This window comes from Podarcis vaucheri (genome assembly GCF_965113315.1).
Source record: "Podarcis vaucheri genome assembly, chromosome: 6".
Taxonomy (NCBI): domain Eukaryota; kingdom Metazoa; phylum Chordata; class Lepidosauria; order Squamata; family Lacertidae; genus Podarcis; species Podarcis vaucheri.
Genome location: NC_138764.1, coordinates 9,050,153 through 9,063,703, shown reverse-complemented (window position 1 = coordinate 9,063,703; position 13,551 = coordinate 9,050,153). Strand labels below are relative to the sequence as shown.

At 44.9% G+C, this 13,551-nt stretch overlaps 1 protein-coding gene across 2 annotated transcripts in view; it reads left to right on the top strand.

Annotated features, from left to right (window-relative positions):
• ASTN1 (astrotactin 1) overlaps positions 1-8,269 on the top strand; it is a 219,908-nt gene extending 211,639 nt beyond the window's left edge. For both annotated transcript variants that reach the window (XM_082229018.1, XM_082229017.1), the window contains exons 20-23: positions 1,869-2,004; positions 2,171-2,271; positions 3,244-3,427; positions 7,517-8,269. In XM_082229018.1, coding sequence (XP_082085144.1) covers positions 1,869-2,004; positions 2,171-2,271; positions 3,244-3,427; positions 7,517-7,751 — 656 coding nt within the window. In that variant the 3' untranslated portion in view covers positions 7,752-8,269. The remainder of the gene's footprint in view (positions 1-1,868; positions 2,005-2,170; positions 2,272-3,243; positions 3,428-7,516) is intronic.
• Positions 8,270-13,551: the final 5,282 nt, after the last annotated feature.

Genomic DNA, 13,551 nt, shown 5'->3' with positions numbered 1-13,551 from the left:
TGGCAGTAGAGGGTGAACATAGACATCATGGCTAGCAGCCATTGACTGCTAATATCACCCACTAATTTATCCAACCCTGTTTTAAAGTCATCCAGGTTCCAACCCAAATCCAAAATCCAGTTTTAAAAACCATCATTATGATCATAAGAATCTCCATTGTTTCTCAACCGTTTGAGCTAGGAATGAGCCAGAAGGCTCCCTCCACATTCAACAGAGCTTGGTCCCCACAAAGAGGTCCAGAGTGGGTAGATGGGAATAAACAGGAGGGTTTGCAATAATTTCTGAAGACTTTAAAAAGTTTCCTTCCCCTTTATGTTTAAATGGCAAGCTTTGGTTTCATTGTGCCTCAGTATCAGCCTGTGTCTGACTTAAAAATGAAGCCCCAAAACGCCTGGGGATGATGCCACAATCATTTGCAAAGAGTCAGGACATTTTATGAAGGGAAATGGATGCCCCCATATTAGTCACCCTATTCTGTGCTCTACATCATGATCACACTCATTTGGATATTTCCTACATTGTCTTTTTGTGCAAACAATTATACAGGACTCACTTTTAGAGTTGCCATCAAAATCCGGTTTAAAGCAAAATTCAGGGTTTGAGTTTGAGGTTCGTTCTCATGTAGAGCACCTGAAGAATCTCAAAGGAAACAAACATTGGATAAAAAGTTCCAGATTTCTCAGGGCAAATGCAGGAGGGGAATGTCCAGCACTTCCGTACAGTGGTACCTCGCAAGACGAATGCCTCGCAAGACGAAAAACTCGCAAGTCAAAAGAGTTTTTGGTTTTTTGAGTTGCTTTGCAAGACGAATTTCCCAATGGGCTTGCTTCGCAAGACGAAAATGTCTTGCAAGTTTGTTTCCTTTTTCTTAAAATCGTTAATACCGTGCTTCGCAAGACAAAAAATTTGCAAGACGGAAAAAATCGCAGAACGAATTAATTTCGTCTTGCGAGGCACCACTGTACATTGCCATCGGATTTGAAATGAATTTGGAAGTTCATCCTCTCGTGGAATATTTGGTGAAATGTCAAGGCTCACGATTTGTTTGTTTGCTCAGTTCACAGTACTGGTTGTGTCATTTAAAGCCTCAAGCAATTTGGGACTGGGTTATCTAAAGGGCAGCCTCCTCCCATTGGAGCCTGTCTACATTCTTCAATCACCACGGGAGGTTTGGGCTCTCTGCCCTTTAAGGTGTGATGGATAGGAACTCCTTGGTGGTAGCACCCAGGATGTGAAATCTGCTGCCCTGTGAAATTTTTCTGACCTCTTCTCTTCCTGCCTTACAAAGCCAGTAAAAAAATCAGTGCTTGTTTGGCACACTCTTGCATAAATGAACCATGAATGTTGCTGCCAACTCTCCTGTTACTTTTCCACGTTTATTTCTGCTGGTTGCTGCTGGATGGCTTTGATTCTTATTGCTTTGCTTGTTTAAGCAATTGCTTCTATTTGGGGGTTGCAGCCACCCTGAAGAGTCAGGAAGGTGGGGTGCAAATACCTTAAGAATTAATTGTCAATCAGAAGCAGAGTAAAATGGCTTTGGTTGCCAAACTCCTCTCCAGCTTCAATTTATTATTATTAATGTTATGACTATTACTATCTATATACTTATTTTTATACCACCCTTTTCCTCTGACAGGGACTGAAGGTGTCTTACAGATAAAAGTGAGAACAGCTAAACACATAGAAAACCCCAATAATCAAAAAGCAATTAAGCATTAATACACACTCACATATAATACAATTTATTAAAAACATAAAAATTAATATGATTTATTAAAAACATGCAGACATTTCCTATGCTCCTCTGTCTCCCTTGCTCCTTGTCCATCTGCATTATCAGATAATGGCTGGGTTGCCTGTTTCCCTAGAGACGGTGCTGAGTTTTGTGGATGACATCATCTCTGGGGCCAAGTCGCCCTGCGCCATGCCAGCGCAGGTGCCTGACAAGCTGTCTGCCACCATCTCTTTGATCATCCGCTGCCTGGAACCTGACACCACCTACATGTGAGTAGCAATACCAGCTGCTGACTTGTCTCGAGCCCACATGTGGTAGGCAGCAAAGGGGAATAGACATCTTTTGAATTAAGATGGAGATGCAGGGCACATTTGCTCATGCAGTCCAAACATATATGCTGCATGTATCTGGTGATATTTTCTGTTCCGTCATCAGGTTCACTCTCTGGGGTGTGGATAACACTGGGAGACGTTCAAGGTCAAGTGATGTGACCGTGAAGACTCCTTGCCCGGTGGTGGACGATGTGAAGGCCCAAGGTAACAGTTCTGCTGCAGAGACCTGCCGTTGGCAAAAGAAGCTTCTGCATACAGCGCTTGAGGATTTTATTTTATTTTTAATCATTTTGTGTGTGTGTGCAAAACCTATTCCTGCAACTATAAATTTTAGAGTTTGGGGTTGAAAAATGATGCTTTGAAAAGGCACAATATATTATCTGGTATGCACATCTGTGTTGCAAGTTGCAAAGCTAGGTTGCTGGTAAAGAGCCTTCGGGAGCTCATCTTTGAAATCCTTGTTCCATCTTCACTGTTGCATTGAAACACAAAATGCCTGTCTTCCCTTGCCCTGCTTGCCAAGGGTGGCTGTTTCCCCAGCACTCTCCCTTCGCCCTTCCCCAAAATGCTGTGTTGAGGAGGGCAGCTGTGATGGGGAAATGCTTTTTTCCAAGAATCACAAAACAGAGAAACCAGTAGGAGAACACGTCAGTCTCCCAGGACATTCTATACAAGATCTCAAAGTAGCTGTTTTACTACAAAGGAACTTCAGAAATAGACTGGAAAGAGAAGCTGCTGAATTGCAACTCATTACCAAACTTAAAACCATGGAGAGACCTGGTTTGAACAAAGACATTGGATTCTTATCTCATTATACATGACTAAGCCATTTTCCACCTTCTCACCCCTTGCCTTTTCCTGTAAGACCTATTGCAGTCGTTAAGAGTCGTCAACAGGCTCATCTCAGCTATCTGCCAATCTCCCATTCCCACCACCCTTCTGAGTAATACCCCTCCCCACCTTCTCACTATATAGAAGGATCTGGCAACTTCTGTTTCAGTGTATCTGAAGAAGTGTGCATGCACACAAAAGCTCATACCAAGAACTAACTTAGTTGGTCTTTAAGGTGCTGCTGGAAGGAATTTTTTTATTTTTTCCAAGAGGCGCTATTTAAACTCCAAACTACCCTTCACTATGTCGATCAACATTTCACTTTCCCTTTTTGTTTAAATCCAGAAATAGCAGACAAGATCTACAATCTCTTCAATGGCTACACTAGCGGGAAGGAGCAGCAAACAGCCTACAACACCCTGCTGGACTTGGGCTCACCAAGCCTTCACCGCGTCCTATACCATTACAACCAGCACTACGAGAGCTTTGGGGAGTTCACTTGGCGATGCGAGGATGAACTGGGCCCCCGGTAAGATGAGACCTTCTGTGCCATGCCGGTTGTTTCAGAATACAGTATCTGCCAAAGTTATCGTCACTAGCCTTGACCTCTTTAAGCAGCAACATGTAAAATGGAAAAGATACTGGGAGTGTGTCTATGCCACAACATGGCTTAACTGGTTTAAGAGTAATTATCTTTCCCCATAGCAGTCCGAAAGCACATCAAGTGCAAGTAGATAAATATGTACCACTCCGGTGGGAAAGTAAACAGCATTTCTGTGCGCTGCTCTGGTTTTGCCAGAAGCGGCTTATTCATGCTGGCCACATGGCCCAGAAAAACTGTCTGTGGACAAACGTCGGCTCCCTCAGCCAGTAAAGCGAGATGAGCACCGCAACCCCAGAGTCGTCTGCGACTGGACTTAATGGTCAGGGGTCCCTTTACCTTTTTACCTTTCCCCAAGGAGTGTTGGGAACTATGACTTTGTGAGGAAATAAGAATTCCAACATAGTTGCCCATATCGTCACCAAACGGGGATCCACAGGATTCTTTGAGGGGAGCCATAACAATTAAACTGATATAAAAGGGGCACACATGTATGGTATTGTTCTGTCCTTTAGTTCAGGGTAGTAACACGTATTAGATGCCAGAGGCCTGACAAAAAAAAATGATTAATTTGCACACCATTTCAATAGGCCTCAGAGCAGATTACCCTATAGCAAATGGGGTGGGAGTGTCTGCCTTACTATTTTCCTGGTTATGGATGAGCTTTATTCTTACTTACTAGTAAGGGATGTTTAAAAAAAGATTCAAGAAAGATGCAAGAGTTAATTCCCTTTAAAAACAAACAAACACTGAAATTAAAGGAGTCAGGTGGCGTCACATTATTATCACCCAGCAGCATTTGATGGAGATCATTTCATCAGTCTCTAAGGATTATGATAAAACTTAGGGATCCAACTTGCTGCTTGGATCAGCTGCCTGCAGACGGATCAAATCCACTTGTGACTGACAGGGCAAGCGGCTTGCAGATTCCACCTTAACTAAGAGACTGGCTGCTCTGTTTCAACATTTCGTCCTTAATGCACTTGTCATCTTGCATACCAACAGTGTCCCTCCTGCTCTGAGGTCTGGAGGGGACAAAGTAATAGGTCTTTTTCACCCTGGAAACACTTTGGAAGCGGCACCACAGCTCCTTGTAGTATTTATCCTGTTTTTGCCCTTGGTCAAACACATTTGGCAAGTGTTTGTATTGCTTCAAAAATCTACACAACCTGCATGATTCTGAGCAATAGTGGAATCAAAGAAATGGGGGTGTACATTGCAGGAAGTGAAGCCGAAATCCCCCTTTAACTCTCTTGGAGTCAAACTCAATAGGAAGACAGAGATCTGTAGCTGGAATTCACTAGTTGTCGTTTCAAGTCTGGTTTTTTGCCAAAAGCAACCATAGTTTCACTGGGTTCAAGTCCCTTGGCACGTCATGATACATGTTTGGCCCCTCTCCTCACTACACAAATACTGTTTTCCTAATGAAAATCCCTTTCTAACATGCTGTTTACTCCATTAGGGAAAATCTATGTGTTGCAGCTTCAGAGGAGAAAATGTTGTTGGGTGGGTTGGGGTGAGCTCCACTGTAGACTCAATCCAGATTAGAGACCTTTTCCTTTTTGGCAAAATGTAAAGCGATCACTGTTCCCCATCATCTCACGTGGTTTGGCCCTAGACAGACTCTGAGGGGGAGGACTCTTCATGGCCTCTTATGCTTTGCCATCCTTGAGCACTTCTTCAGCAGCCACTTGGCTTTCAAGTTATTTCCTAGCAACAGTAGTTGCCATGACAAAGAACAAGCACCCAAGAAAAAGCTGGGTTGCTGGTAACTCTGACATCTGGAAGCTGAAAGGCTGCAGGCTTTGCCATGCTGACACTTAAGCCAAACATCTGGCTTATATGACAGTGAGAGGTTAGTGGCAGTCTGTCAAAGAGGAATCTTGGAGAGCACAGTCCAGCCTGAACCCACTTACATCTTGTGTCCCCAGTCTTCCTCTCAGGGTGGTATCCATGAAGCCTCCGGCCATTTTGCTCTTGCAACAACCCTGCCTGGTACATTAAACTAAAAGACAGTTGCTTGCCAAAGCCCATCCAATGAGCTTTGCTGGCCCAAGTGATGCAATCAGACCACTATGCCACACTGGTTCTGATATCCTGGAGAGCTCAGCTGATGAAGTTCTAATCCTCTGTAGATGTTGTGCTCCCATCAGCCCCAGCCAGCAGGGCCAATGGTCAGGGGTGATGGGTGCTGTAGTCGAACAACATCTGGAGGGGGTCCCATTCCAACCCTGCCACCATATTATTAAATTCAAAATATTTCAAGCAGTTCAAATTGTTTCATGCACTTTCTCTCAGTAACTCATACAGCAATCATAGTGGCAGTTAAATTCGATTCACCTGCATGTTGACCTCCACGGCCTGTTTTAGAGGTCAGTGTGGCGCACATGTGAACTGGGACTGAGCAAAGGTTCCTACTGACTCCGTTGCACCTTTCGCTGACCTCCAGGAGGGGGACAGAAGCACAGCTTTAATTAGGGGGTTCAAGGGCTTCTTAATTTCTCCACCTCCCCCCATTTAAAAGTTCAGCCATGGTTCAACGAAGCCAGCAACACATCAGACTTTGGAAATGGGGTCTCAAATGTCTTTGGGGAAGATGCTGAATAATATTAGTTGCCACCTCCCCCCAACCTAGCCCCATACAATGCCATTGTCCTAATGTAGCATGAAAAGTTTTCCCCCCAGAACATCTGTCTTGAGCCATAGCAACAGGGGGCTTTCTGGGGGGGGGGGACACAGGGGTACGCATACCCCTAAAAATTTTGTGAATCTTTGTACTTTGGTCCATTTACTGTATTTATTTCCCCCCGAATTGAACTATAAAATGGAGATTTTCTTGACTCGAAATGAGAGTACCGCTAAACATTTTTTTAGAAAAAAAGCACTGCATAGGAACATATGTTCTATAAGAAAGTCAGCAGGAGAGTTTTGCCATGTTTTAAACCTGAAACAGAGAACTGTACCCTGAACATGTATCCCAAATACAAACAAATGTTACGATCCAGCAAACAGAGGATGCTAAATTAATGACTTGATGCAAAGGCCTCACTTCTTGGGCTTTAGGACAAGCTGCCCAAGGAGGGTAATGCAAATAAAATCTCCTTGTGTGAAGGCTTTCATGAGAAATCTAGGCAAAGGTGGTCCCCACACACCCTCGGCCATGATCTAAGTTCCAGCGTGGTTGATGTCTCATCTTTCTCACCACAATTTCTGTTCTGCCATCTCTCTGGGGAAGAGCCGTAGCTCACTGGTAAAGCTTCACATGCAGAAGGCTCAGATGTAACTCCTGGCGTTTCCAGATGGGACTGGAGGAGAAACTGCCTTAAACCCTGGAGAGTGGCTGCCATTTTGAGCAAGCCACACCCACCGTCCCTCCCCTCACATCATACATGGCGTTGGGTGTGAAGTGGCCTTTCAGATTGAACAACTGGAAGCTGAAAGTGGCTCCCAGTTGGTTGGTTACTGCAGCAAGGCCAGTTCCCAACCACCCAGCGGTTTATGGGCAATAGGAGCACGCAAAGGAAGAGTGCAGGAAGAATCACAAAGCCTTTTCCCACATTCCCCATTTCAACCTCCAATGCCCTGTGTTGAAAGGGGGAGTGTGAGGTGGGCTTTGCACTACCAGCATGGTTCAGGGGTCAATTCTCGGTTCCTCCTGTGTCCCCACCACCACCTCCCTGTGAGACGCAAGAGAAAGAAATCTGAATGTTAAAATGCAGGCTTCATTCTGGCTCCCCTCCTTGGCAGCAGAAGCTTGGGAAACCCACAAAGCATTTTGACAAGTGAGCAGTGCAACCCACCTGTCAATCATGTGACCTAATGACACCAGGTGATCAACAGTTGTTTGACCATGCCCACTTGTCCAACTTGGCCGCTAAGGCTAATCTTGATAAGCATCTGAGAAAGTCCCCCACCGCTGGTGTAGATGGTGGATTGATTGGGTATAAGATTGCTCCCTGTGTTCCTGCTTAGGCCCATTTCTACTTCCCTTCCCTTGTCTCTTTCTGTCCTCTCTAGAAAAGCCGGTCTCATTCTCTCCCAGCTTGGGGACCTCAGCACCTGGTGCCATGGCCTCTTGCAGGAGCCCAAGATTGGTCTTCAGCGCATGTCGCTCAAATTCCTTGCCTGCCGTTACAGTGAGATCAAGCCATACGGATTCAGCTGGATGGAGCTGAGTCGGGACCTCAAGAAAACCTGCGAGGAGCAGATGTTGAGTGTCCTCTACAATGACTACGGGGACAGAGACAACTGAGAGGAATCAAGGAAAGAAGACAAAGGACTTCCTCAGAGTCGGGAGGAAGACAGGGAGTTTGGAGGTGCAGGATGGGTGGGTTTTGTACATGGATCTTCAGGGCATCAGATAGATCTCTAGGACAATGTGTAGCCAAGGAGAGGAGAACACACTCGCTGCATTGGTTAGCCTGGCTTGACATGGTCAACAAACTTCTGACATTTTCAAGCTGTGTGGGACCCAGTGGGTGGTGTTGGTATTTTGGGTGGGGGTGGGGATTGCTCTGCTAAGTTTGCCAAGAGGTTCCTCAGAGTGATGTGGGGAGACAAAGGGGCATGTGTGTGTTTTGGGGAGAGAAATCCTCCTTCACACTGGGGTACAAAAGTGGCAGCCTGCTCTCTTCCCACACCCAGTATAATTTCAACCGAACAGCCAAGGCCAAGAACATAGGGGAATCGCTGTTTGGGACTGAAAAATGGAGGAAGAAAAAATGGAGACAGGTTCAAAGGAAGGTATAAAATGCTTGAAATGAGATGGATTTAAATGGATTGAAATGAGATGGCCTAACTTTTACAGAGAAAGGTTTGTGCCTTCTTATGGTTTCAGCTCCTCTCTGCCATGTCTTATCCATGCCACTGTAGAGAACTTCTTCTAGGATGTAGCTAGAGTTTCTCTATCTGCGGCCCCCATGGCTGCCTTTATGGCCTGTGACTTGAATGTACTTCGTTGGGATTCATCAGGATCAGCTCAGACACCGCAAAGTTGCAGAGTGGCAGGATCCTCAATATAGCACAGAAGCTTCCTTAGCTTAATATGCTGGGGACGAGACCAGGATCAGAGACTACAGCATATAACAAAACTGGATTCTACCACCAGGAAGTGAAAGTAGAATAAATTATGCAAGTATAATTTGTTTATTTGGTTTTTTAAAAAACCCTGGATAGCTCAGTTGGTTAGAGCATGGTGCTGATAATGGCAAGGTTGGAAGTTCAATCCCCGTATAAGACAGCTGCATATTCCTGCATCGCAGGGGTTGGACTAGATAATCCTCAGGGTCCCTCCCAACTCTATAGTTCTGTGATTCTGTAATTCTATACTTGACTTATGAGATAGAAACTTGGAAGCAGAGCTTCAAATGATTTGTCCCACGACACTGCCGTCCAGCCTATGTCAGCAGGTGCTATGACTATATGGCGAACTGTGAGACAAGGAAGGGCTTGCAGTGATCAGTGTATCAAGATGGGTTGAGGGTCACAGGGGGCTATGAAGAGGGGGGGGGGTCTTCATTTGTTCAGGGAAGCCTCTTCCCACACGTCTCTCTTAAGTCCTTGTGTGCACAGCCAATGCAGATGGAGATGAGATTCTGGACATACAGCACTGTAGGTACTAAGAATCCAGAGATATGTAGTTTCCCAGCAGATGCCGAGTACTCAGTGGGGAAGTATATGTCTTGGTGTAACTGTGACATTGCTGAGTGGTGAAGAATTGATTTGCTGAAGAGTTTTGCCTGCCGTCTACTCTCTCCTCCCCTTGGTTGTCTTCAGCCTGCTCTGGAGGGTGGGGATTGTGGCTGCTGCTAAGCAAATATCCCAGGTGCCAGGAGCCCTGAGACTTACTTAGTGCCCAGGCTGCCTAATGACTCTGCTGAGCACTCAAGTGCCCTCAAAGCCGGCTTGTCCCGGGATTCCTTAATGGCTTAGAGGTGTGCACAAATTCGGCCAGCATCCTGGAGCCAGAGAGGAACTTCTCATGGAAATTATGGGCAGGAGAAATTTGAATTCTAAACCCAGGTAATAATAAAATGCAGTGACATGACTAGAACCAATAAAATTGGGAAGGGCTCATATTGGCTTTAATTTGCTGGTGGTGACATGAATAATGAGATGAGCCCAGCCGACGTTAAGCTGTTGAAGGAGGCAAAGCTGCCCCCAGCACTTCTGATCTTTGAGTGGGAGCACAGCTGGAGGTCTCATGGCACAACTTTAGCATCTCCCCCCCCATGCCCACGCTCAACAAGTCAGAAGCGAATGATTCTTTTTCAGGTATTTTGGCAGCAGGTAGTTTATTGGAATTAGGTATCACCAACGCACCAGGCAACAATGGTTGGCTGGTGCTGCAGGTGTCGTTTCAGATTTCACGCCAGAGTCAAGCAAGTTAGTTCTTGGATCCATTCAAAGTCAAACTTTGAAGGGGGGGAGTGTTTCTTGTTACTGCACCTGTATCTTTTCCCTACAGGTGGCAGAAACAGCTAGGGAATAGTTTTGGACAGAAAAACAGCTGGAGGAGGAAGGATGAAGCACCTTTCACAATTGCAGTCTTTGGCAGAAGCCTTTTACTTTAAACCAAAAAATTGTTGGGAGACTGTTGCCTGCATCCAGATATCCAGCTTAGCCTTCAGTCTGCAAGGGCCAGCGAGTCAGTGCAGAGAAGCAGCTTCCCATTTTGCCTCAAGTGGCAAAACAGGGCAGCCCACACCTGTAAAAGGGTCCATCTCAGTGGCACCATGGTCAGGGAAGCTCTGGGTTGGCGGTGGTACCACCACTGCCTCTCCCCCTCCCCAAATGTGCAGGATCCTGTCCTGCATCCTGTTTTCAGCAGTTGTCAGCCAAATCTTCTGGACAGCTCCCCGTTGGTTGGTTGTTTCCCAGCAACTGTTGTTTCAGGAGTACGCTTGCTCTAAATTTGGATTTTCCTTTTTTTCTATCATAGCTAATAACTACAAATAGAACCATCTTCTGTGTGTGGAGTGAGTAGAGTTGCCCAGATCCTACTCAGTACTACCAATATCTAAACGTAGTGCTAGATGCAGCAGGTAGAGATGTTCCTTCCAAGAGACAAGAGGCTGCTATTTTTACAAGTTGTTGTATACAAGGGGTGACTGTCAAGAGAGGAAAATATTAAGGTGACTTCCTCACATTCAAGGCATGCTATGATGCTAGCTGCCAGATATCTCCAGCAGAGTGTCATCTCTAGAGATGGCCTCACAAGTGGTCTCTTTGTTCCTTCTTTTGTCTCACCAAAATGTGATGAAGAAGCATATAGTCACTGCCCTCTTGAATTTAACCTGAGTACCCTCAGTCAATTTTGAATTATGGTGCTAGAGGAGACTCTTGAGAGTCCCATGGACTGCAAGAAGATCAAACATCTCCATTCTGAAGGAAATCAGCCCTGAGTGCTCACTGGAAGGACAGAGCCTGAAGCTGAGACTCCAATACTTTGGCCACCTCATGAGAAGAGAAGACTCCCTGGAAAAGACCCTGATGTTGGGAAAGATGGAGGGCACAAGGAGAAGGGGACGACAGAGGACGAGATGGTTGGATAGTGTTCTCCAAGCTACCAGCATGAGTTTGACCAAACTGCGGGAGGCAGTGGAAGACAGGAGTGCCTGGCGTGCTCTGGTCCATGGGGTCACGAAGAGTTGGACACGACTAAACGACTAAACAACAACACCCTGAGTCAAGTTGCCTGTAGTCTGTTCAACTATAGACTGTAGCCTGCCTATTATCTGTTAGATAATAGAAAATGGTACATGATAGTCTTTCTGAGTCCATCATATTTCTCAATGGTATAAATTAAAAATATAGACAAGAAGTTGCATGGAAGAAAGGGACTTTAGCTCAGCAGGAATTTGGTTGTAACATGACAAATTCACCGGTAATGACACAATGACAGAGTTCCGAGTCCATCCCTTTTTGAGTGCTCTGAGGAGGGCAAGCAACTGCTTCTCCTTGCCCCTGATGGGAGAATATCTAGCAGAGCTGTTACTCACTAGAAGCCCTACAGCACAATGCTATGTCTACTTAGAAGTAAGCCCTATTGAATTCAGTGGGGCTTACACCCAGGTGGATGAGGTTAAGATGGCAGACCTAGGCCAAGGCACTATGTATTTTAATTGAAATATTCCAGAAGGGAAAATATGTGCTTGTTCTTAGATGATGCACATACTTTTTGCAGCCAGGCACCACCTATTTGGGAAAGGAGAAGGAACATCTGTTCTAAGATGATGGTGCTGCCACAATTTTTGTAGCTACTTGTACTAAAAATAATGAACAGGTTTGAAAAACTGCTGCCAAATTGATTGGGACACCTTCTAAATAGATTCACAAATTAATCGACTAAACGAGATGCCTCTAATTTCTCAAATCGTTTCCGTTCACATTCATGCTTAGTCTCTCATAGTATCTTTCTCTTGCCCCCACCCAACACTTTATTTTGCCAGGGCTCATCTAACGCTCAAGTCCTGCTCCCAAAAGTGACAATTTTTTGCTTGAAGAAGTTTGGGAGTTCCTTGTTGCAGAATTCTGAACTCCCATCCTGAACGATGCAAGTTCTCTCTCTGAATTGCTGAAATAGTTCCCTTACAGTCTTGTGTTTTTTGTTACTAATTTTGCAGGTATTGTTCACTGGATTTTTATAGCTTTGGAGCGAAAAACTGACACTGTAGCATTGTGGGACCACAATAGGACCCAATATCCCATGCCCATTGCCACTCACAAGTAGGCCCAAGAATGCTAACATGGGATAATTATTGAAAACTTCCTGTTAATGTAAATCAAAAGAGCGCGCTTACTGTTAGCATTTGGGGGCCTCTTTGACACCAGATTCTGCCATTTGTTTTAAATTGCAGTGCTTTATTCTGCCAGTTGCCCAAGGCAGACTTAGCTTACGATCCTAAGGTTTAAGAACAGCACACGAAAAAGGGACGCCTGAACCAGGGTTGTAGCCTTTCCTAAGGCAACTTCTGCATCCTTAGGTACATCTCTAATCCTCACCGCAGCTTACTCCCAATTCAGGTCACTCGTTCAACTCCTGCTTCCTTTCCACAGACCAGCATGCAATTCCACCGCCAAACACACAAACACACAATCTTCTGCTTCTACACTTCTCTGCCCTTAAATTCCCCACCCCCTGCTCCATTATATGGCTGGGGGAGGTCAGGGTCAGGCCTTCATTTTAAACCACCCATGTAAAACTGGCAAACAGGAGTTCCACCATCTTGGATATGGTTGCTGCCATACAGGGTTTGTTTGCAGACACTTTGGGTTGGGCCATTGAGCTTGGACCGTGGAATTCATACAGGGATATTGGTTCTTTTTTAAAAAGAAAAAAGAAAAGAAAGAAGAAATGCACCTGTCCGCAATCTGACTTCTCATTTATTATGGAAAGATACGACTGAAGTGGTTCCCCCTGCCCCTTTACTATTATTTCTTCAAGATCTTGTATCGCTGTATTTGCATGGCTGCCTTTTGCTTGTTGTGAGATTATTTTGGTTATCGACATGATTGGGTCAGTTGATTTTTCCCTCAAATGTCTTATTTACTACAATTCTCATTTCTTGGTGTTCTCTTAAAAATATGAAGCAAAGTTTTGGTACTGTAGATGGATGGTGGCTGGGGCTGGCGGCAATGTCAGGAAAGACAGTATTATTATTGTTATTCTTTTTAAAAACGTTTCAAAGTAATAATTGTAACACTCTGTAAAATCCAGATTACCATCTAACTGAATATTAAATGGCGCTGTTAGTAATTTGTGGGGTTAGGAAATTGCAGTGTCTCTTTATATTTCCAAACCAGCTGACATCTATTTTCCTCCCTTTTTTTGGTGTTGGATGAAATGTTTAGGCTATACTTCCTTTGCTTTCAAGCTTAATTTCCTCATTAGTCTGCCCAGAAAACCCTGCACATTTTTGTCGAAGCTAGTAATGGGGGTATATTTTCAGTCTGAGGAGTTTTAAATGCAAAATCCCCCCATTCAAAAGTGTCCCTCAACCCCTTTTGAGTGGGACTCAGACCCCTTGAAGTCCAGGTCTGATTTGAAGTGG